At 49.5% G+C, this 23771-nt stretch overlaps 1 protein-coding gene and 1 long non-coding RNA gene across 2 annotated transcripts; both read right to left on the reverse strand.

Moving 5' to 3' along the window:
- Positions 1 to 1251: 1251 nt before the first annotated feature.
- On the reverse strand, positions 1252 to 7193 carry LOC136316336 (dynein light chain Tctex-type 1-like). The gene is made up of 5 exons (XM_066248353.1): positions 7128 to 7193; positions 4441 to 4482; positions 2480 to 2603; positions 1979 to 2056; positions 1252 to 1695 (listed from the first exon to the last, which is right to left on the reverse strand). Exons 1-5 carry the CDS (start codon positions 7152 to 7154, stop codon positions 1625 to 1627), a joined length of 342 nt encoding a protein of 113 aa, XP_066104450.1. The 5' UTR covers positions 7155 to 7193; the 3' UTR covers positions 1252 to 1624.
- A 9929-nt stretch (positions 7194 to 17122) lies between these two features.
- Positions 17123 to 19275, reverse strand: LOC136316386 (uncharacterized). Its single transcript, XR_010727698.1, has 3 exons — positions 19226 to 19275; positions 18004 to 18219; positions 17123 to 17247 (listed from the first exon to the last, which is right to left on the reverse strand). It is a non-coding gene; the product is annotated as an uncharacterized lncRNA (long non-coding RNA).
- Between the last annotated feature and the right edge of the window lie 4496 nt (positions 19276 to 23771).

The following is a 23771-nucleotide window of genomic DNA, read 5'->3' on the forward strand; positions in this document are numbered from 1 at the left end:
CCAGCCTCAAGTCTTTCATGAACTATTTAATAAAGGTATGGTCATGTTAAATAGGTTATAATGTGGTCAGTAACTTACTTCCTGGACTTCCTTTCACAGAGAAAAACACAAATCTATGGAAGGGATGATTAAAAGGGATGTCTAGTGAAGACTGGACTTAAAACACTAAAGTATATTTATGTATTTTAAGGGTATTAGAAACCAGTTGCCTTAGAGATTAGATTTTTGAAAAAAATCTTTTCCCCGGGCCAAAGGGAAGTTGCTTCCGTCTGTGACTTCTCGTCCTGTTCACTGTAATTTTGTTTTAGATATACTGATAACTCTCATGCCATATTATGAAACACAGGATCGTGTGCTACTGAAAACTGCCTTTTTACAAAGACTATAAATATCTGTAAATAAAACAAACTGAAGTTCAAGCTCCAAAGGAGAGAGCTGTGAATTAGACCCCGGAACTCTGTCCGTGAGCACAGGCTACCTAGCGTCAATGAGCACTGTAATCAATTAAAAGGTAATAAATGTTTATTTATGGCAAACTTTGGGAATGGCTTCATTTTGATACTTGGATACTACCTTTTGGGTAAATGTTAATAAATTTTTAATATTTGATCTTTTTTATGTATACTTTTTTTTTTGCTCTTTGCATATGGAGTTAAGTGAACTACTCACACATGAATGCGTCAGGGACAAGAGAGAGCTTTTCCTTCGGCAGGCGAGTGGAGGTGCCGTTATCACCACGTGCCTGTGACTGGAGGAGTGCGATGAGGCCCCAAGGCCTGCATTTGAGGCCCACCTCCTCACTCCCTCGGATGTCCTCCAGACACTTTCTGATTCACAAATGATGGTGTGATTGTGACAGGCACAAAGTGAATGACTGGGAAGGCATTCTGCAAACCCTGAAAGACTACAGCATTTTTCTGTGGGTGTGACTGTTCCTGTACATAGAGAACACAGGAGCTGCAGACCCAGGCCCGTGTGCGCATTAGCACCCCCGGCTAGCGGAGTCAGCTGGCCTGCTTCCCACCGCCCAGGCTCCCTAGGAGGGGACTTGAGGATGAAGGGTGTGATTCCCCGGGCAGACAGAAGTCTAACGAGAACACAGCTAAGCTGCCTGGACCTGGTCTCATGGGGGATGTTAGCAAATCCTAGGACTGGAGAGGGCCAAAGCCAAATCACAGCTTTGATTTTTCACTTTTTAAGGTTTTAGAGGTGCTGAGACCGCTAAATATGAAGAATTCATCTGTGATACTATTTAGACTCTGAAGAAAAACACAAACTTTAAATTTATTCTAACTTTTAAAAGTACAAAGTGTGAAAACTTAGTGTGATGGAATCATTTGAAAGAGTAGAGAAAGTTTCACACTAGCAGATTTGAGCTTTTAGCACCTTTGAGCAGAAATCGAGTTAAGACAAGTGGCGGCCCAGGCTTCTACTGCCTGTGGTGAACGACTCCTCTGACGAGGTGTGCCGACTGCAGAACAGTGCGGTCGTTTGGTGTTTTCTCTCCATTCTGAGAGTGCTACAAAAACAAAGAACGGGGAAGGTGCTCACTGAATTCACTGCTGGTGGTTAGCAGATGGAGGAGAGAGGGTGCCAGAGGAGAAGAGCGCGGGCGACGACGAGGTCAGATGGACAGCCCGAAGGTGGTGATGATGCAGTACATGGTCTTGTTCTCCCACCGCACGGTGCAGCTCCCTGCGGGGCAGACGGGCAGCGGTCAGGAGAACGGCACCACCGGTCCCCAGTTCTCACCACAGGGCCAACACGCTCGAGTCTCCACCTCTGTGGAAATCCTCTCTCTACAAAATGCTTTAAAAGGTGACTAACACACATGCACCCCCAGACATGCGACAGCCCAGCACGCAGGTCATAAAACACTGCTCTGGACAAGCTAGATCTCAGGACAGTGCAAGAAGACACTGCTAACCTCTCAGGAAAATACCCAGACACCCCTGCGCCCAGTGAATGAGAACCATACCGTCAGTAGAGCTGTCCCAGAAGCAAGAACTCGCCGAGTGCAATCCTGCTCCGTTCTTCTGCATAATTACACAGGTCACTTCAATGAAAACAGCTTTTATTAGCGAAATATCCATGGCAACACAAATTCCCTTCTGCCACTTTTAGCATGTGCATGTTGATTTCATAGCTGAGGCTCATGATAAACGTTCTAAGGGTAGATCGCCTCGTCCTACGACTTGGACAGCTCATGCACGTCCCTTTCCTTCCCTACGCTCGTTCTACAGGCACCTGCCGTGAGATCCCGCAGCCGTCCCAGCGGCCACACAGGCAAGTTTAAGGCAGTACGACCTAAAGTAAAACCATGTGCACATCACAAGGGACACCTGTACCAGGAACTTGGAGGACGAGCTAACACCCGTCCCTCTAACACTAACATCATCCCTCTCTTCTGACACCAGACCCTCCTCTGGTCAGTTCCCAGAACCAGCACCCACATATACAAGAAGCCCAGTCCCATTACCAATGTATTTAAATGGTTTTCCCAGCTTGCTGAGTTGGCTCAGAGTTCGTTCCACTACGTCGTTGGTCCACTGGTTGACCTTGCAGTGCTTGTAAGTGCTGCCTCCGATGACACTTTCCACGGCCTGGAAGACAAAGCACAGAGGACGCCGACAAGCAGGACACAGCCAGACACCTTCGGGTGAGTAGGGAGCCTATGACCTTCAGAACAGCTGAGTCTGTATAAAGTGTAAGTTTATTTGTATTCACGAGTACTCCTTTGCATATATATTTTGTTAAATAACATCTTATTTAGGTTTTATACTTGTTTTTTAAGAATTCATAATTATATAGGGTCTGTTAACATTTTGACTTAATGTTGACTGTTGCTATTAGCACCTGGAGAATAGCAACAATTTTCCTACAACAGAAACTATTTTCCTTTGTCAATTCCTTTCTTAAAAGTATAGTAGATATAGGAATCTGTATCAGTTGTTTGTATGACTGACAGTATACAAACTTATCCAAATTCTCATGTGTTTATAAATACTTCCTTTAGTCAGCATTTTCTGGGAATTTTCTGACCACATAAGGACATTTTTCAGATAAATGAAAAACAGCCTTATGTATCTTCAAATTGAAGTTGATGATGAATTCTTTCTTTCTGAGGAAATTCCCTGTCTTCTCTGTGTGCTGTTGGGAAGGGTACACGCCGTAAGGGGTATTCAGGGTACGCAGGGTCCCTCGCCCCGACTCTGGCTCCAGTCTATGTCAGGATATTCCCATTTTATGATTTTCTGGGCCTTCTGTGCTGATGCCAGTGCTCCGGCTTCTAATTGAACCCGGCTCCCCCGCGCGCCAGGCCGACGGTCTACCACAGAGCCAACCGACCAGGGCCGTCACTTTGTTTTTGATGTTCACGGAACTAGGCTGTGGCTCTTGACCACTCTGGCAGCAGCCAGTAATCTGCATTAGGATCAATTCCAAATCAAACGTGCCTCAAACGGGGCTGTTCCTCTCAGACCATCTGCTGGCTTTCTTTGAGCCAGTGGCTGCCCTGCCTGTTCCCCTCACTCCTGCAGGCCCCCTCCACGCGCCCCCGCTAGGCCGTGTGGCCCCTCTTCGCTGAGTTCGTGCTGTCCCAACTCTGGAGTCCAGCTCTGAACCCAGCACCTTCCATGGAGTGACCGCACGGGAGTGCAAGGTCATTTGTCCGACGTGGCTATCTGACCAGCGCCTGCCCTTTCCTGCCCGTAAAAGTAAACTCCGTGACGGTTAGTCCTCTGCGTGCCCCTTGGTTTGTCTTTTTATTTACTGGCTGATTTTTTAGAGAGAAAGGGGAGCAGGAGTCAGAGACATCGAGCTGCTCCTCTATGTGCCCTGACCGGCATCGAACCGGCAACCTCTGCGCTTCAGGACAGGGCTCTACCCAACCAGCTATCCGGCTCGGGTGACGGAATTTCTTTGTTCAATGAAGACTAGCTGTCGATTTTTTGTCTCCCATTCTCATTACCAAGGGAAACAACCTGGTCAATGAGAAAGTGGGCAGTATAGGAATGTAAGAAAAATAAAACAAGCCTCAACTGAACCAACAGGAGGCCTTGAGGAACTGGCAGCTGGCTCAGTTTTTACATCCACTCTTTCTTCACTAAACACTGGAAACACTTACTTGTATCCCACCAGTCTTTCATGCTCTAGTTATAGACTCAAGCCTTAGTAATATTCAACACTAATGCTTGTATATAAAAGTTCCTGTCTGATTTAAAATATATTTTCCCCAATAAACACCCCAACCATACATACATGTAATTTCTACAATATGGGAGTAAGTCTTATCTAGATATTCAATGCAGTAAAAACTGTTATTTGAAATGCCAAAACACAGGCTCCGCTGAAACAATTCCAAGACAGTGTTTAAAACACATTCTTTCACTCATACAAGCCATTAATCAAGTATTTAAAAGTAGGCATTTCTCCTCTTACCTCTTTGACAATGCTGCTCACTTCATCAACAACAAAAGTCGCCTGAAAGGAAAAAAATGAGCTAAGTTTGATTTAAAAGATTCATACCCACTGTAGCATTGATAAATGCAAATTTTGGTAAGAAGCATACTTTAGAAATGAAGACCTTAGAAAGGATCTAACGGAACTGTTTATTTTACTGAGGAAAACATGACAGACTCAGAAACACTAAGTGGCTCTGAGCGTCACAGAGCTGGGAGTAGCAGTCGGGAGACTACAATTCATGTATTCATAATATAAAAGGTTGATTTACTTTTGCTGTGATCATGCCATGATCCAAACGACTGACTTGAAACTAGAATTTAGTTTCTCTAAATATATTTCTCTCCATCCATTTCAGCTAGGATCACTGACAAAAAACAAAGTTAATGAGTTATTGACTTGTATAAATTAACTGACTTTCCCTGATATAAACCGATAAGGAGGCTTGAAACTTAAGGTGTTCGGGTTGTTTTTCTTTCTCAGCGCTGTCCTACTTTGGGGACTAGACGACCGGCTGCTAGCACAGCCGTGAGGTCGGAATGGGCGAGGTGCGCTGCCAGTGGTAGTCTAGTGCCAGGAGTTTATAAGTGGCTTTATTTTCTTTCTTTTTACGTGTGGCACATATGAATGGGTACAGGTGTCACCTGAATCCTGGGAACAGTGCTCAGCTCTGAACATGCCTTGCGGAGGCCACCCTGAGCGCTCAGTCAGTGTGCATCCTGGGGACGAAGGCAGCAGGCCCTGCCCCCGACACAAAGTTTTCTTCCTTGCTGTCGGCTGACCGCCATGGCCTGTTCCAGCGAGGCCCCTTTCTTTCTGGGGAGATCAAACACGGATGGCTGGAAGCCCTCTCACCTGCTCCACTCAGAAGTCAGACTTGGGAGTCCAAGTACCGTAGAGATTAAATTACTTCTCAAAGTTTAGAGGATCCTCCAAGGGACTTCAAAGACCCTAAACCATACAGGAAGGTCCCTAGATTACTTCCTGTGTGGTTAAAATATGAAAAAGCTTGAGGGGCATTTCAGTGGCCTTTTCGTGGGAAGCAGAGCAGGTGTCCAGAATCCACGGGGCAGTTTCAACTTCTGCGGGCAAGAGAAACAGTGACTCGAGAGTAGTTATCGAGGCCTAGGTGTCCACATGGAGTTAGGGGAGACGCAGAAAAGGCTTGGGTCAGAGGATGTCAGGAGGACTGGCATGAATTAGTGAGAACTGAAGACGTGTCCACTGGAAGGAACAGTCATGGCTGCATCCCTGCAGAGCTGTAGCTTGTTGTCAACACAGGCCACTCTGTTCAGCCCCTTCTTTTCCCAGACCTGCAACTGAGCCCTGGAATAATGAAGTCACTGGGCCACCTCACTGGGTAGAGCCAGAATTAGAGTGCACAATATTCCAATGCCAGCAGTAAGGGCTTTCTCTGACTCTGCCATTTCCTTTTCTATAGTTGTACTCAATATTCCTATTATACGAGCCATTTCCCAATATTACGTCAGCTAACAATCTGCAGGGAAAAGCTGCTTCTGAAACCTGTCTTCTCATTATCGTTCGCTGGGTTGCGACCAGCATTCAAACTCTGCTGGTGATGCGGGCGCAGCGCTTCTGCTCGTTAAATCATATCAACACTGAAATCTAAGCTCAGTCCTTAAGCCTTCTCTATCTGTTGCCTTCGAAACAGTAACAATGCCAAACCTTACCAAACTTACCTACAGTTTTTATTTTTTTTACAGGCTGCATAGTGCATAGGAAGAAAATGGGCAACCATTCTTCCAAAGTAGGAGCAGCCATCAGCTGTGTTCCCTGAATGCTGCTTTTTAGCCTGAAAAAGCCCACTTTAACAGCACTCAGCTACAATGAGTGTCTTCTGCTCGGCCAAGAACTGTAGGCTGTCCCCTGCTTCTTCACAGAGGCAAGGAGAGCCTCTGTCCCCACAAACTGGGGCTTTCCGCCTTCTCCGACTCAAGTCAGCGACGGGACCCGGGTGCGAGTGCGCATGGCACTGCAGCGCAAGGTGGGGACCGGCAGACAAAGGCAGGTCCTCCTATCCTGCGCTTCTGCATTTTGCAGGCAGCCCGAGCATCCCATCCGCAAACGAAGGGACCTGAGAGATGGGACTGCTCGGGCGTGTGACGCGTGCCTGTTACTCTGGAGTCCCACGTTAAATACGGTCCCAGCCAGGGACCTTGTCTCCCACCCATGGATGAGCAGCAGGTCCTGCAGGACTGAGTACAAGGGGCTCGGGGCTCGGGGCCCTGGTCCCGGGCCCGCGGGTGTGGAGGGACCGGGCGTGCTCCGCGTGGCAGTGTCTTTGTCGCCCCGCCCCCCCGCACGTTGATTGACAACACCCGGGGCAGGCCGGGCCTGGGTCCCCGCAACCGCTCGCCCCCCGCCCCCCCGCACGTTGATTGACAACACCCGGGGCAGGCCGGCCCGGGTCCCGCAACCGCCCCCCCCCCCCCCCGCAAGTTGATTGACAACACCCGGGGCAGGCCAGGCCGGGGCACCGCAACCGCTCGGCAGGGGGCCGGAGTCGCCAGCCTGCGCGGGGGACGACCCCTGCCGGCGTCCTGACGCCACCCGGGTACTCACACACACACCCACTTGGCTGCCGCCGCCCACCTGGGCCCGGCGATCCCGGCCTCCACCCTTCCAGTCGCCAACCGGGCGGTTACCTCTTCGGAACCCTGAACGTTTTCCATCTTCCCTCCGACACGTTGCCGCCGCCTTGCGGAGAGGAGCGCAGTGTGCCGGCGCACTTAGGCCCCGCCCCGCCTACCTGGCCACGCCCTCTTTGGTCCCGCCCTCCCCGCTCCAAGGCCTGGCCTTCCCCGCAGTGCCTCTGATGCGCTGGGACACGAGATCGTCGTCTCCCCTCGTCCTTCCCGAGTGGTGGTTTCCGCGGGAGCCCGTCTGAGTAGCCTGCTCGTGGACTAGACCGCAGCAAGTAAAACAAATGCACGAAGCCAGTTCGGGAGGGGAGAGTCGTCCTGGCCTTTCCGAGTCTAGCCTGTTCTGTAAGGTCTGGGTTAATCTGCATATCCAGACGGGCTTGGGCTCCTGGTAACAAATGGTACTGTGACTTCTGACCTTGATGGGCAGTGTGAGATACTGATTACAGCCCTCGGGGCTCCAAGGTTAGGAACCTTTAGTTCTGATGGAAACTTGCCTTCCTTTGGAGCGGCAAGTTTTCCATATAATTTATTTTTATTTTAAGCACCATTTTAAAAGAAACATTTTTGGATGAAAAACCTGGTAAAATGCTACGCACTTTCTGGCTGCCTTTATCCGTAATGACATACACTTGATGTGTATACAGCAGTCCTTATGCAAATCAGCACTTGCACAGGGCTCTAATTCTCCAAGAAGGGCTGGGATGTAGTCACCTGCTTGCATGGACTCCGAGGTTAAGATCTTGGACTTTGCAGACTGCTTCTCTGGTTTCACCACACCCCTGAAGTCAAGCTGTAACTTCTTAACTCTCAGAGGCCCAGCTGCTGAAACCTACATCCCATCCCCCCACCCGGGAAGAGCTGACCACAAGACCTGAGAGTAGGTGGGATTAAGCTGCAGAATCCACATTCAGCCCATCAGCAACCTCTGTTGTTTGTACGGTATCGAATCTCATTTTCATGCAGGCGGAATCTGTTTTATTCACTGTCACTTCAATTGTGCCTGGCATGTAGTAGGTAGAGACACAATGAAATTGTATTGAATGGATGCATGCTCTCCCCACAGGTGTTAGTGCTGCCCATACCCAACAGCAGAGACCTGGGGAGAGGAGGAAAGTACAATTGCCTGCCTGCCGCCTTGTAGGAAACTGGGGTGGGGAGAAGAGGGCACAGCTGGGAAGGACACAGGCTGCTGGACACCTGGCCTGAACAAGGAGACCTGCTGGTGGGACTGGGTGCTTTCCAACACCTGCTTTCTGCTTCTCGAATTCTGAACATGATTTACTTTTTGAGTTTTGTTCTCTTCCCATTATCTGGCTTCGTCTCACCTGTTCCAGTATTTGTCTTGTGCCTCGTGGTCTACATGTGATTCTAATTCTGACGTGTCTTTGTTTTGTCTTCCTGACACCCCGCTGCCCCTGAGATCCCTGGTAGGTGTTCTCCTTTCCCTTGAGCCCACCCTCCTGGTTCCGGGCCCTCAGTGGCACCACGCTTCTGAAAAAGGGCCTTTTCATTCTCTTCCAGGTTTCTCTTCCGCTGTGGACACGGAGGAGCTGCATGTCTCAGAATGATGTGCAAAGTGAGAGTGAGCAGGCAGACGAGGTTTGGAACGTATTTTAAGAATTGCGCCACAGCCTCTTAGGAACTTCTTGGTCCCAATAAGCGTCCTGAATGACGGGGGGGGGGGGGTTCGTCAGCAATGCAGAGCCCTAGCGATGTCATATCGGACAATCACCGCATGTATAGAAATCAACAGAAAACATGTAAATGTGAATTCTAAAAGACTTAAATGACTTTAGCTTTTATGTATTGGGTACCACTCTCCAATTATAACCATCCAAGAACATTCGTTAACTGCTCATGGTATACAGCATATTGTGTCTGTCCCAGAAGTGGGTAAGTCGGTCTGTTTATATTGTGAACTCTTTATTTATTTTTTCTTCTTCTTTGTTTACTATTTGAAACAAACTTTCATTAAGCACTGGCTTTGTGCCAGCCTGAAGTGGCGCTGAGGCTACAAAGTTGACTAAGATATGTATGTCTCCATGGAAAGTTTTTTAAAACTACTTTTTTGTAAGTAGGATTTGAATTCCCTGGGCTCAGTGATGTTGTAGCTCTTGGGAAAATGCAGCAATATGGCATTGTATTGTGGATGTCCACTCTGGGGGGGCTGAGGCATTTCAAATCACTGGGACTAGCTGCCATTCCCAGCTCCCCGACTGCCCAGGAGTGGATGTCCAACAGACTCATAGCTAGCTGCTCGTAAACCTCTGGGACCCAGCCACATTTTAGAGTAATGGTGAGTTTCTACGCAGTCAATCAGCGGAGTAATCTTGGGTTTGCCTTTCAATCTGGGAGTCAGCCGTAGATTGGCTGGTACTGCGTGCTTTCTTCCTTTGAGCCAAGTCTCTTAACTACGGACTCTGTAGACATAGGGATTGACGTTGCCAATGCCTTTATTTAGCAAGTGCGAACCTAATAACCCTAGCCTTGTCACCTCGGGTGATAAGTCAACGGCCACCGTTGAGTCTCACAGTGCTGCCTGTGATGTGCGCCCCCCACCATCCAGGTGCAACCCTCTGGATGTTCGAGTGGTTCTTCCTTTTCCTGTGCCTAGGAGAGTGTTCCTGAGACACACTGTGGAGTCGTGCCAAGCCAGGAATACTGGTGGTAATACAGTGAAGCCGAAATGCCGAAACCCTCCAGTCTGAGGGATTTGAGGCTGTAAGGAGGAGAAGACAAAGCTGTGGCCGACACACACCTGAGGTGAGACTCCAGGCTGAGGAATGACATGCTAGTGAGATGCTGTCAGCTGGGAAAGGCCGGCACAATGGGACCGAAATACCGTGGTACCGGCTGGGAATGGCTGATGCTCTGAGCCCCTCAGGACCCTCCTCCCAGGCCTGGCTGCCCTGCGCATCCCTCAGACCCCAGCCCCGAGAGAACAGCTAAGGGATAGTGCATGTCATAGCAGGAGCCTCCGCTGGCCTGTCTTCTCACGACCAGTGCTTTAACCACCAGAAACTCAGAATGAGACATTCTGTTTGTGGAGACAGGGCCTTTAGAGAGGTGTTAAGTTAAAATAAGGCTGTTAGGGTGAGTCCTTGTGCAATCTGGCTGTGTCCTTATAGGAAAAGGGGACTCTGGCAGAGAGACACACAGAGTGAGAAGCACCTGAAGACACAGAGACGACTGTTAGCCGGCCAATCAGGTGGCCCAGGGAGCCAGCCCGCCCACACTTACCTCTGGTCTTCGGAATGCTGAGAAAACCCATTTCTGCCCTTCGGCTCTCCGGTCTATGGTATTGGTTACAGCGGCCTTAGCAAAGTAATAATTATTCCAGGTTACCCTCACTTCTAAAACATTCTTTTCTCCAAACATGCCTAACTGGATTTATTCAGTACCTTATGCTACAAAATAGTAATATTACTACTAAATATATAGCAGGATCCTCAACCATGATCAGCACGGCAGTGCCTGACACTGTAGATGCACAGCAAGTACTGGTGAGTGAATGGAATGACCTATAAACTGAGAGGGAAGCCCTGTGACCCGCACCAGGACCTGGGCTCAGAGAGGCCACACGGTCTGCTCAGGGTCACTCCGACCGTGTCACCCCAAAGCTTGCCCCCTTAGTTCACTCTTCTCTTTGTCATGCCAACCCTCCACAGCCCACCATCATCTCCCACCCTCCCTGCTTCTCACCCGAAGGAATTCACCATCTCACATTGCCATCCGCAGACCAGGGAAGGGTGAGACTTCAGAACCGGAGAGCCAAAAGGATGATCAGCGTGAACCCCACTTACAGACAAGGGAACCTGGGCGTGTTCAGAGAGGCTCGGTGACTCTCAAGGCCACACAGTGGACGTGATTCTCGGTCATCAGCTGGCTTGCCCGAGTCCTATACTCACGATCAAAGTTCACACTCGTTCACTCAAGAGTGAGTCTGAGACCCTCAAAAGAGCTGATGAAGGGAATGATAAACCAGTTCACAGAGTGGGAGAAAGTATCTGCAATATAAATATCTGACAAAGCAGTTGAGTCTGAATATATAAAGAACGTCTAGCCTGACCATGTGGTGGCGCAGTGGATAAAGCGTCGACCTGGAAATGCTGAGGTCGCCGGTTCGAAACCCTGGGCTTGCCTGGTCAAGGCACATATGGGAGTTGATGCTTCCAGCTCCTCCCCCCTGTCTCTCTCTCCTCTCTCTCCTCTCTAAAATGAATAAATAAAATTAAAAAAAAAAAAAGATGGCTTTTCAAGAAACCCTGGGCTTGCCTGGTCAAGGCACATATGGGAGTTGATGTTTCCAGCTCCTCCCCACCTTCTCTCTCTCTGTCTCTCCTCTCCCCCTCCTTCTCCCTAACCTCTCTTAAAAAAAAAAAAAAAAAAAGAACATGTAGAGGTCAATAACAGGAAGACAGATAACCCAGCAGAAAAACAGGCAAAAGACTTGAACAAGCCCAACCTCAAAGTAGATTGTCAAATGACCAATAAACATAAAATGATGTCAGATTACTCAGCTACACAAAACATCAGGGAACTGAAAATGAAAACCATGCGATACCACCACAAATAGATAAAATAAGAGACAGATAGTATCAAGTGTTGGTGAGGATGTGAAGACACTGGAAATTGTTGCTGGTAGGAATGTGGGTGTAACCACTTAGGAAAACTGTGGGAAACACCTAGCCTATGACTCAGCGTTTCCACTCACAGGCACGTAAGCAACAGAAACGTGTACAAATACCCAAGAGACTAGATAAGAATGTTTGCAGCAACACTATTCCTAATAGCCAAAAATTAACACAAATGCCCATCAATAGTACAACAGATCAGTTTTTTGTATTTTCAGATATTCATATGATGAAATATAATGCTGCAATGGGAACTTCCAGAATGCTGTTAAAGTTCAATTTCTTGATAGAAGTGAGTTCACTTTGGGAAACTGTATCACGCTGTGCTCATAATTTATATCATGTTCCATATGTATGCTAAACTGCAATTTAATTTACCAAAAAAAAAAAAAAAGTCCATGCCAATCTTGTTCTAAACAGATTCTTGAATTGGCAGCTGTTGTTTGAGATGTGGTTCGTTATTTACACTTGAGGTTAATGTGAAACCCCTAGCAAGTGTGGGAACATATGAGTATTTGGAGCCCCTGTCTCTTGGGAGTTTTCTTGATGGGGGTGAAACATGTGAGTGGCGTCAGCTCGGTCTGTCCTCTCGCTGAACAGGTCAACTGCTGGCATAGAAGAGCTCCTGGGTGTGGTTTTGGGTGGTTTGTTCCCGGAGTCCTTGGTGAGGCGGGGTAGCCGCAGAGGCACTCAGGCAGCCCAGCGAGTGCACTGCTTCAGCCCTTTGCCCAACAGGAAGGAAAGAGAAATACGTCAGTTCTAACATGAAGAAAAACTGACTTCCTTCTTTCCAGAGCAGACTCCCTTGGTCTCATCTCTAGAAGCCGGTTCAAAGGTAGGCTGAGCATCCAGGTACAGCCGTTTGGACAGGTTGTTTTGGAGGTGGGGGGTAGAGATTACAGTTACGGTAACTTTTCTTGAATTGATGACATTAGAAAGTAGGTAACAAAAACAACGTTAAATTAGACAAAGATGACTTGTAATTTTTTTGAATAGCATACATTTAAAATTCAGGGTCATAATGACTTAAATGAAATGGAGGAAGTATTTTAGAGTTAGTTAAAAACAAATAAACCAAATCATACCAAAAGCTGTATGGTGTGAATTTTTTTTAAGGTGGTGGTATCGAACGTTCAGTTTCTTCTTTGGTTTGTTAAGTTTTTTTTTTTTTTTTTTTTTTTTTTTGTTTGTTTGTTTTTTGCATTTTTCTGAAGCTGGAAACAGGGAGAGACAGTCAGACAGACTCCCGCATGCGCCCAACCGGGATCCACCCGGCACGCCCACCAGGGGGCGATGCTCTGCCCATCCTGGGCGTCGCCATGTTGCGACCCTCCTGGGTGTCGCCATGTTGCGACCAGAGCCACTCTAGCGCCTGGGGCAGAGGCCACAGAGCCATCCCCAGCGCCCGGGCCATCTTTGCTCCAATGGAGCCTTGGCTGCGGGAGGGGAAGAGAGAGACAGAGAGGAAGGCGTGGCGGAGGGGTGGAGAAGCAAATGGGCGCTTCTCCTATGTGCCCTGGCCGGGAATCGAACCCGGGTCCTCCGCACGCTAGGCCGACGCTCTACCGCTGAGCCAACCGGCCAGGGCCGGTTTGTTAAGTTTTTATAGGTATAATTTATTACTATTTTGCTCTGAATCTATTGCATAAATTTGTTTAATCACCCTAATCTTCAGTTTGGAGGAGGAATAAATACATAATTTTAAAATAAAAAAATGAAATTAGCTAGGATCTAATTTAAATTTCTTTCAATGAAGCTTCCCTAACACCCATATTTCTTAGCAAGAGAAGAGAGTATGAGAGGAAAAGCACATCAGATCTTAAGGACCTGTTAGGTTAGAATTGGTGTAGAAAACATTATTTAGCTTAAGATAGTGAGAGATGCTAACTTCTTAATTTCTCTGCCTAAAGTTAAAGAGACTTAGATTAGAATGTGACTTCAGGTGAATTGCTTAATCACTCCAAGCCTTACTTTTCTCATCTGTAAAATGGGTATGCTTACTCCATAATGTTGCATGTTGAAATGAGGATTGAAGTACTGTATGCAGAGTACTTGTCACATTGGCCCACGGTAAGTGCTGAGTAATAGCTCTCAGTACAGCGAAAAGTATAATGACAATTGTAATCATGGATGTCAATGTTTGTGTTTTACTCTGGTTCTAAAATAGCATTTTTGGGGTTTGTTTTGTTTTCGTTGGGTGGCAAGATACCTACCCAGATGGGAGAGAATAAGTAGGATCGACAGTGAATTGCAGTGAGCTTTCAGGGTGAAATCTCCGTTCACTTTCTGCTGTCTTGGGCAGGTGTCAGAGTTTCTAGATTTCAGCCTCTGTATGTGCAACTTCACTTATGACGAACAGAGTTTTGACGGACTGGGAGCTGATACAGCTTGTGGACAATTCCTTAGGAAAATGAATACAGAACTGGGTCCTGGGCCTCGGATGGGGCCGTGCCCGTGAGGGATTCCAAGGCTGAAGCTTAGTGGCTTCAGCAGACCCACCTCCGATTAACAAGAGAAAAAAAGGAATCCACTCACGCACTTCTCCACTGCGAGGTCAGGTACACACGGGAGTCTCACCTTTGCAAAAACCTGTCTGTCAAGCCTGTGAGTCTCAGCCCCATTGGGTAGGAACACAGGCTGTTCTTTATTTCTCGCACGTGTCTTTTGTGGCCATCACAGCCTTCCGTAGAGAATGCACACACGTTAAGAAGGATGGGATTTTCGGCAGCGCCCTCAGGTCACCTTAGCCACTCAGCTGCGTTCTGAGCTGTGCAGCTTCTAAGGAAATGGCTGTGGTGAAGCCCACAGCAGCGGAGGTGGCCGGCCCCCGAAGTGAACTGTGCTGTGAGCCCTTCATTGCAAGGCTGTGGCTTTGGGGCTTGGAGAATGGTCTGTAGTTTCCCTTGTAAGCCTGGCGGGCGGCGATGAGGGTCACGCTCACTCACACATACGCCATAGCAATGTGTCACATTTCCACCCAGCACGGTGTCATCTCCTGACATTATGGTGGGGTGGGAGGCTGTCTGTCCTTTGATCTCATGACCAGCTGCTCAGAGATGATAGATAATTGGAAGAAAGGAAGGGGGCTACAGCCTGCAGATGGAACGTCTGCTTTACCACCCTTTCTTCACCCTCAGTCTCATTTCCTGTACCCCCAACCCTCATGCCCCCCCCCAATCAGGTCTAAAAGTCAAGGGCAAGCCTTGCTCTTAGGTTGAGGAAATAAAGCAAGTTGTTTCCGGCCCTGGCCGGTTGGCTCAGCGGTAGAGCGTCGGCCTAGCGTGCGGGGGACCCAGGTTCGATTCCCGGCCAGGGCACATAGGAGAAGCGCCCATTTGCTTCTCCCCCCTCCCCCTCCTTCCTCTCTGTCTCTCTCTTCCCCTCCCGCAGCCAAGGCTCCATTGGAGCAAAGATGGCCCGGGCGCTGGGGATGGCTCCTTGGCCTCTGCCCCAGGCGCTAGAGTGGCTCTGGTCGCAACGGAGCGATGCCCCGGAGGGGCAGAGCATCGCCCCCTGGTGGGCAGAGTGTCGCCCCTGGTGGGCGTGCCGGGTGGATCCCGGTCGGGCGCATGCGGGAGTCTGTCTGACTGTCTCTCCCCGTTTCCAGCTTCAGAAAAATACAAAAAAAAAAAAGAAAGAAAAAAGATATCAAAAGACACATGGACAGAGTGAGAAGGCGTGAGATACGATTAACAGAAGTTCTGAAGGAAAAGAACAGAACAGGTTTAGAGCCAACAATCCAGGACACGGCAGCTGCAAATTTTCCAAACTCAGGAACAGAGATGCATCTTAGTATCTGGAAAGCACCCACTTCCAAGCACCGTACGTAATAATGAATCCACACCTAGACAAATCATGCTGAGGCTGCAGCACACACACAAGAAAAACAAGTACAGAAACGACAGCTGATCTACAAAGGAATGGAAACAGCTGGTAGAGGCAGACTGTCTGAACAACAGCAGCTGCCCGGGAGGGTGACGGATTGCTTCAAAGAGCTGACTGAAAACACCCCATAGAACAATTAATCTAGGAGTGTGTACTCGCCTAGGATTAGGGTTTGGATAAAGTTAAGCCTTTTCAAAGAAAGACCAAGAAGTCTGCAGACTCTATTAGAACGACTAAGCAATGTTTCCCAATGCAAGCGTGGTCTGCATCCCAGGACCAGGCAGCCATGATGAAAGGAGCCAGAACAGGAAGCAGGTGCCGACAGGCTGCGCCCGCCACTGCCTGATGGGGGCTGATTCACTGACTCAGGCACCGGTGCACACGCGGGCGCACGCCGTACCCCAGTGAAACCAGTACAAACAGCCTGAGGCTTTGGAACAACTTACAGAACAAGGGAAAGGGGATCTTTTGACCTAAACAGCCTACTTTCTCCAAAGGAGCAGCCAAGTGACACAGGACACTGCCATTTCTCAGCAGGACTGATCAGACCACGTAGTATTGCCGGCATAAGCGATTATTTACACAATATTGCAGATGCTATTTATTAGTTTTTAATCCTTCAGAATACCCGGGACTACAGCCGGGTGAACCATTAGAGTTACCACACATGACATGAACGTTTGAACCCCGACATGGGTTCTGGCAGCACAGAGGAAAGCAGGGAGGGCCTTCTTCACTGCTGTGCCCCAGACAAGCGGTGGCCGAGGGGAGGAGAGCAGAGGCCAGGTCGTGTCCTAGTCACTCTACCCCGCTCACACCTGTGAACCATGCATGCCTTTCTGCTTTGACTGTGATGGACATCCCATGTATCTTAACACAAAATTACCACAGACTCGGTTGTAAGAGATTTTGGGGGCGGGGGTTAACCTAATCCTGCCCTTCATACTACCACTAAGAAACTCAGACATAGAAAAATTACCTGGCCCATCTCACCCCACACCCCCAGTCCACTAGGCATGAAAGCAAAACGCAATCAAGCTGTCAATTGTCCAAAAAAAGGCATTAACAACAGACACAGACTTACTTGAACAAACACTTGGTCAGGTCAAAGGTGGGCAGGCATACTGCGTCCGCCACTCGCCACTCGAATAGGTAGGAGAAATCTGAGGTCTCCCTGAGGAATGACAGCTGGGTAGGTGGACAGGGACACACAGACACGAGATGGGAAACTGCTGTTAATGTCCCTGCTGAATTGTAAGGACAGGGGTACTAAGGAATGAACAGGTTCACTGAAATTTACATAAACTGATCAAGGCTTAGACACATTCTCTGCAAGGAGTGCATTTAAACTACATTCAGTGGGACGTGTGACAACAGACAGCAGATTTTCTTTATAAAGAAGAGACAGCAAGGGGGAGGCGGTGGCCCTCCTGCCACCATGGACACTCCCCGCGGGCCGCTTGTGCTCACCCTCTGGGTGCTGTGGTCGCAGTAGAAGATGATGGCGGTCGAGCGCTGGGACACTTTATGGCACGTGTCCGCCCCAGTGTAGTTCATTTTCAACAGCCCGTTCTCGTAGGTCAGCTTCTGAGTGAGGAGAGCTGTTCAAGGAGCAGCTGATTAAACGAGGGCCCATCCGGGGGGTCCCCAGGCGGCCAAGCGCATTATGACAAGTGCACACAGTGTCGTGCACCCTGAATAACAGACAACCATGTACACCCGGCCCTGTGTCCCCTGCTTTGTCACGTTGCAGCAGGACAAATACAACCAGGCTTCTCTTGCTCAGGGTTGCGACATGACAAACCAACCATGGGACAGATGATACACACTCCTCAGCCTCACGGGCAAAGATATGTCACTCCCTCTGTGTGACCTCGAAGGGGGCTGCCCACAGATGACAGCAGCTACTTCTTTTTTTAAACATTCTTCAGTTTATGGCCACTTTTCCCGCTGCTGAGACAGCATGATGACCCAGCAGCCTGCCCTGCAATTCTGAGAGCCAAGGCTTTAGTCAGTGGGTCCCCGGGACTCCATTCTAGAAAGTATGACCTCAGAACAGCCATTACGGGCTAGCTTAGTGGGTCCCCATGTTGCAATAAAGACAAGAACTGAGAGGTGAGAGAATCCCTAACTGGCCCTGCTAAACAAGGAGGAAATGAACTGAAACCATCATAACATTTGTTCAGCTCGCATTCTGGTCCAGGAAACCCGCAATTGGACACTTGTGGATGAGATGTTCCCTGGGGACAATGACAGAGTGGCCCTTCCCCCTCCTCGAGAGAGAGGCGCTCCTGCGTGGCGCCTTTGACACCTGGCCCCGGTATTCCGCTACAAGGGCAGGAGAGAGCCCACAGTACCTGCCACTTTGTGGAAGCCCAGGGACCCCAGCTTCTCCTGGCACAAAGAGATCACCCGGAAGCCATCACCATGAGGGCAGGCAATGGAGGCCAGCCTGCCGCAGATCCGGAAATAATAGGTGTACTCCCCAGAGTTCACGACGGTGTCGTTCAGGGACAGCGGCTTCAGGTCATACAAGTGGCCGTGCCTTGGGTCTCTCACCTCGCAGTTGTCCCCTGCAAGGACACGTGGGCGCAGGGCCACTGCGATTACAGAGACAGTCATCCTTCCAGGCACAATGCTGCAATAATTTTTTTTTTTTTTTTGGTATTTTTCTGAAGCTGGAAACGGGGAGAGACAGTCAGACAGACTCCCGCATGCGCCCGACTGGGATCCACCCGGCACGCCCACCAGGGGCCATGCTCTGCCCACCAGGGGGCAATGCTCTGCTCCTCCGGGGCGTCGCTCTGCCACGACCAGAACCACTCTAGCGCCTAGGGCAGAGGCCAAGAAGCCATCCCCAGCGCTCAGGCCATCTTTGCTCCAATGGAGCCTTGGCTGCGGGAGGGGAAGAGAGAGACAGAGAGGAAGGAGGGGAAGTGGAGAAGCAAATGGGTGGTTCTCCTATGTGCCCTGGCCAGGAATTGAACCCGGGTCCCCCGCACGCCAGGCCGATGCTCTACCGCTGAGCCAACCGGCCAGGGCCGGGCCATAATGTTTAATCAAACCAGGACCACCTTCATATAGGCATCAAACACATTTTCAACTCATCTATCTTTGTTTCTATATGTACGTACCTACATATATACAACATAAACTGCCTGGCAAACAACTTTCCAGATTAAACACGGGGTGAAGATCCACATAATCACACCAAGCAAGACCCCCCACTAATGTACTCCAGTGTGGGGGTCAATGACCCATCAACCCAGGCACAAGGGACAAACACCCCTGGTAAAGTGGGCGATGCAGTGGAGTGAAGCAACCCCAGGACACGAAATTATCTGCTCACCTCTAATCACCACGCAGCACACCTGAAACTAACACAATATTATATGTAAACTGTCACTGAAAAAAACCTCCTTAGGTAAGTCAAAAGAAAAGACAAAACAAAAGAAAGTATCCATCCACTAGCAAGTATTTCATTGAAGATGAACCACCATCATAGGGCTTCCCACCCACAGTGCTGCTCAGAGCACCTGCTCAGTCGGACTCTCACACCGGCCGTGAGCAGGGCCTCACCTGCGTGGATGACGGGGCAGGCTTCCACTATCCACCAGACAAACACATACTCGCAGTCGTCCAGAAGCTGAAATGTTGGTAAGTCCTAGAATGGAAACCAACAGCTCACTTCCTTTTCTTTTACTTAAAAAAAAAGAGGCAAATGATACCACAATTGACATTCAACTTTTAATCTCCTTGAGAAATACGTACAGCATTTATTAACCACGTAAGACCTGATGGAAAAGCCCTGGCCAGCTGGATCAGTGGTAGAATGTCAGCCCAACCTGTTGAAGTCCTGGGTTCAATTCCCAGGCAGGGCAGACAGAAGAAGTGCCATCTACTTCTCCAACTTTCCCCCTCTCCTTCCTCTCTGTCTCTCTCTTCCACTCCCTCAGTCAAGGCTCCATTGGAACAAAGTTGATCCAGGCACTGAGGAAGGCTCCATGGTCTCCGCCTCAGGCGCTAGAATGGCTCCAGTTGCAACAGAGCAATGCCCCAGATGGGCAGAGCATTGCCCCCTGCTGGCATACCAGGTGGATCCTGGTCAGGTACATTCAGAAGTCTGTCTCTCTGCTTCCCCACTTGTCACTTCAGAAGAAAAAAAAATCTAGCTGAAAATAGCACAGTCCAGTCAAACCCTGCCAGTGGCCTAGACACCACAATGAAATCACAGGCAAGTTTTAAATTCGATAGGAGACCCAGTGATCAGAAGGCCATGAGGAATGGAGCCGCATGCACCGACATGTGAGAACACTCCAGCGTGATCCTGGTGGAGTAGCGCTGACTGCAGCACTTGTCACTGTTGACACAGACGATGCTCAGGGACCCATTCTCTGTGGCCTGAGGACTGATCTGCACCACGCCCAGGTTCCAGCTGTTCTCTTCCGACACCAAGCAGGACCCCACTGCATTGCCTAGAAGAGCCAGAGATGCGTTTTGGGGTGAAGGACGAAGGGGGGGCGAGGGAAGGCCGAGGGAAGGCGGGTCATGTGCTCTGAATTCACCGTGGCATCCAGGAATGTATGGAAGGGGAGTGCACACACTCAGGTAGAAAGTTCTCCTCTGCCCTTCGGCCAAAGTGTCCATAGCAATGGAAGGCTTTCTGACTTTGCTTAAGCCACTCAGATCATACTCGTTCCCCACGAGGTCTGAAACAGTGAAACACACTGAGTACCAGCCTTTCCCAGTAGCTCTGGAATATGTATGGCCTTTCAATCCCAACCGGGCACTCGTAAAAAAAAAAAACGGAGGACCAAGGGGAGACCAGGGGCGTTCCTACAGAAACTCACACCCACTCTGACCTGCAAAGCTGCGGTTCACGATAAAGCACTCTTGACATGGAGGCGGAGATCCACCCACAGACATGAGGGTCCTGGGACACTGTTTAGCATCTTGGGGTGCACCTGATGCAGCTTTATCCTTACTTATTGTTCCTCAAGAAGCTCGATAGTGAGTGTATTTGGTTTCTTTCCCCAAGTTTTCTTCTGTTTCTAAGCAGTTTCTAACCCCAATGCTTTTTCAACAGAAACATTCCAAATCCAAACATCATTCAAAGAAAATGTAACACAAATGACATGTTGCCAGTGTATTAAAACACACCACACACACACCCTCATGTGCACATACACTCCCACATATACACAATCACACACATGCTCACTCATGCGCACACACACTTCTGAGCGGCCTCTCAGCGACCGGTCCTCTGGGCCTTACCCGTAACCTGGCAATTCACTGGAGAAGGTACGCAGGCCAATGCCGTTTCAAACTCAAAGTAAGTGTGTCGGATCCCATGGGCAGAGTCAATGTCTTGGTGCAGGAATTTGGCGATTCCTGGGTAAACGTCATCGTTGCAAACAAAGCGGATGATAAAAGCATCACCAGACTCTGAGGAACAAGAAGGCCAGACAGTAATGAACTATAGCAAATCACAGCGGGGCCCCAGGACAACGCTTCTGCCGGGAACAAGCCTCCAGGCCGCTTCTGAAATGAGGCCGTCACAGCGCCCAGTCCGTCTCAGAGGCCTGCTCTGAACCAGAGTGACCAAGTCATTGCTACAGTGACCTGCATCCAGATGGGCTGTCCTGGAACCAGGGCTTTGACGGTCCCAGACAGTAGGCTTACCGCTGTAAGTACACAAAACAGAGTCTCTTCTTGTGTCGTCACTTCTTATTTTACTTTGCGTATGAACTGTAAACCTACTTTTGCCCAACCTAGATTCCAGAAAATGTACAAGTGCAACACGTGTTTATCAATACAATGTAACTCTCCTCTAGTGATTTAATCAACAATCTTTACAAAGTTCCCACAACGCCCAGGAGTGAAATCAATGGAGCCTCTGTTCCCGACCAGTGGACCCAAAATAAGTTAATTAAATGCACCCTATGACAGGCCAGGAGGCAAGAACTGAAATGAACGGAAAGCAGGGACAGGCATAAAAAAACCCAAGGGTGCTGGGGATGGAATGTGACGATTCTAAAGGCAGTGGCCAGCCTCCCTGAGAAGGTGACATCTGAGCCACACTGGAAGGAGGAGAAGGGATGAACCATGCGGCCATCCTGAGGGAAAGGCATTGAGGATGGGGGAACAGAAAGGACCGATCCTCAGGAGGGGAGGGTGGGCGAGAATGTGCCTCGATGGTTTCGGAACCAGGAGGTCAGAGGACTGAGCGAGGAGGGTGGTGGGTGACACCCCCCCTCCTCCGAGAGAATCAGCATGTGTCCAGAAGCCACTGCAAGGGCATTACCTTCTCCTTGGGGTACCTAGACTCTAAGACTGAAAATAGCTCTCTGGCTGCAGTGCTGAACAGACTAAATGGGGGCCGACATGGGGTGGCCAAGGACAAAAGCAGGACCACATGCAAGAGGGCTCCTGCGGCCGAGGTGACCGCACAGTGCGCCAGGCTGGTGGCTGCCCTGAGTGAAGGACCCATTAACACATCAATCCCCATGATACTCTGGCAGATGGATGACAATGTCATCACGTCTAGTTAACATGGGAGAAAACAGAAGCCCAGAGAAGTTAAGGAACAAGCCTTGGGTAACACAGCTGAAAGGACAGATTTACACTATTAATGAGCCCAACCCCCTGGCATGCTGGGGCCTGGAATCAAAGATACAGAAAACACGTTAGCAGCGTAGTCACATGACCACAGTACTACCCTGTAAGAGAAAAAAAGGTTGAGACAGAGCAGGAGAAGGAGCTCATATGTAAGTGCCTAAACCAGTTATTTTTAAAACAGTGCTCTGAAATTGGAGAGCTAAGGGATTATAAGAAAATAAATACATAAATAAAGCATGTGGGTTCTGGGGTATCGAGGTGAGCAAGAATTGAAGAACGTTCCATCTCTGAGGGAAAGGGTTACCACCTCCCTGCTCTCCTACAGAGTTCGCCCTCAGCCAGCTAAAATTTCTCCCTGGAACTTCCACCTCTGGTCTCACTCCTCCCCAACAAATGACGCAGGACAAGCCTCATTCCTTTTCTGAAGGACAGCCCTTCAAAGAGCTGACAAGCAGCCCCGGACCCACGCTTTCGGACCTCAAGTTAAAAAGCTTTCCCATACCTTAAACCAAACCACCCTTCATGGGAGTCACGAAATGATCCCCTTTGCTCTCCCGTCCTAACAGTTCTCTTCCGGTGCACCAAGCTTACGGCATCTTTGAGCCTGAGCCGTGACACCTCAGATTCACTGAGGACTGTGGACGGAGCCATCCCTCCGTCCCTTCCATTCGCTGACTTAACCGACAGCCTCCGTAATCTGACTGCCCCACCTGCGTCTCCTACAAAGTGGTGGAAGGAGCACAGGTTAAAAGCCAGACAGGCGTGGATTCGAACCTAAGCCCTGCTGTTTACTAGTGTGCAGCCCTGGGCAGACAACTGCACCTCGTGAGCTCGGTTTCCTCACCCACAGAAGAGGAATGCACTAATTGGCAGAGCCAGGATTAGAATCAAAAGACCTGGCTCCTAGCCCTCGGCTCTGCCCACCCATGAGCCAGGGGCTCTGCTGTGCAGGGCACGGGGCCTTTCCAGGCCTTCGTCCTTTGTAAAGTGAGGAGGTGGTTAAAGCAGGAGGGCGTGAGGACTGGTGAGGGTTGAGAGGCACGGGGCCAGGTGAGAGCCCAGCAGCAGCGTGCACCTGGGGTCTTGACACAGGAGGCACTCAATGCAGCGTAGCTGTGACTCCATCACCGCCGGCACCGTCCTGCCCAGCCTCCGACTGGGTCTGGCGATTTGTGATACCAGTACCTGCTGTACAGCACAGTTGCAGAATAGAGTAAAAATGTGAAGAAGTTAACACATAGACATCCCAGGTTTGATTCCCATCAGGGCACACAAGAGAGGCGTCCATCAGCTTCTTCCTCCCTCCTCTTCTCTCTTTTCCTCCTGCGGCCAGACCTCAACTGGTTCGAGCACATCGGCCCCAGGTGCTGAGGATGGCTCCCTGGAGCATTTGCCTCAGGTGCTAAAAAAGTTTCAGTTGTGAGTATGGCCCCAGGTGGGGGCTGCCAGGTAGATCCTGTTGGGATGCATGAAGGAGTCTGTCTATCTCTCCTCCTCTCGCTCA

This window comes from Saccopteryx bilineata, chromosome 12, assembly GCF_036850765.1.
Source record: "Saccopteryx bilineata isolate mSacBil1 chromosome 12, mSacBil1_pri_phased_curated, whole genome shotgun sequence".
NCBI lineage: Eukaryota > Metazoa > Chordata > Mammalia > Chiroptera > Emballonuridae > Saccopteryx > Saccopteryx bilineata.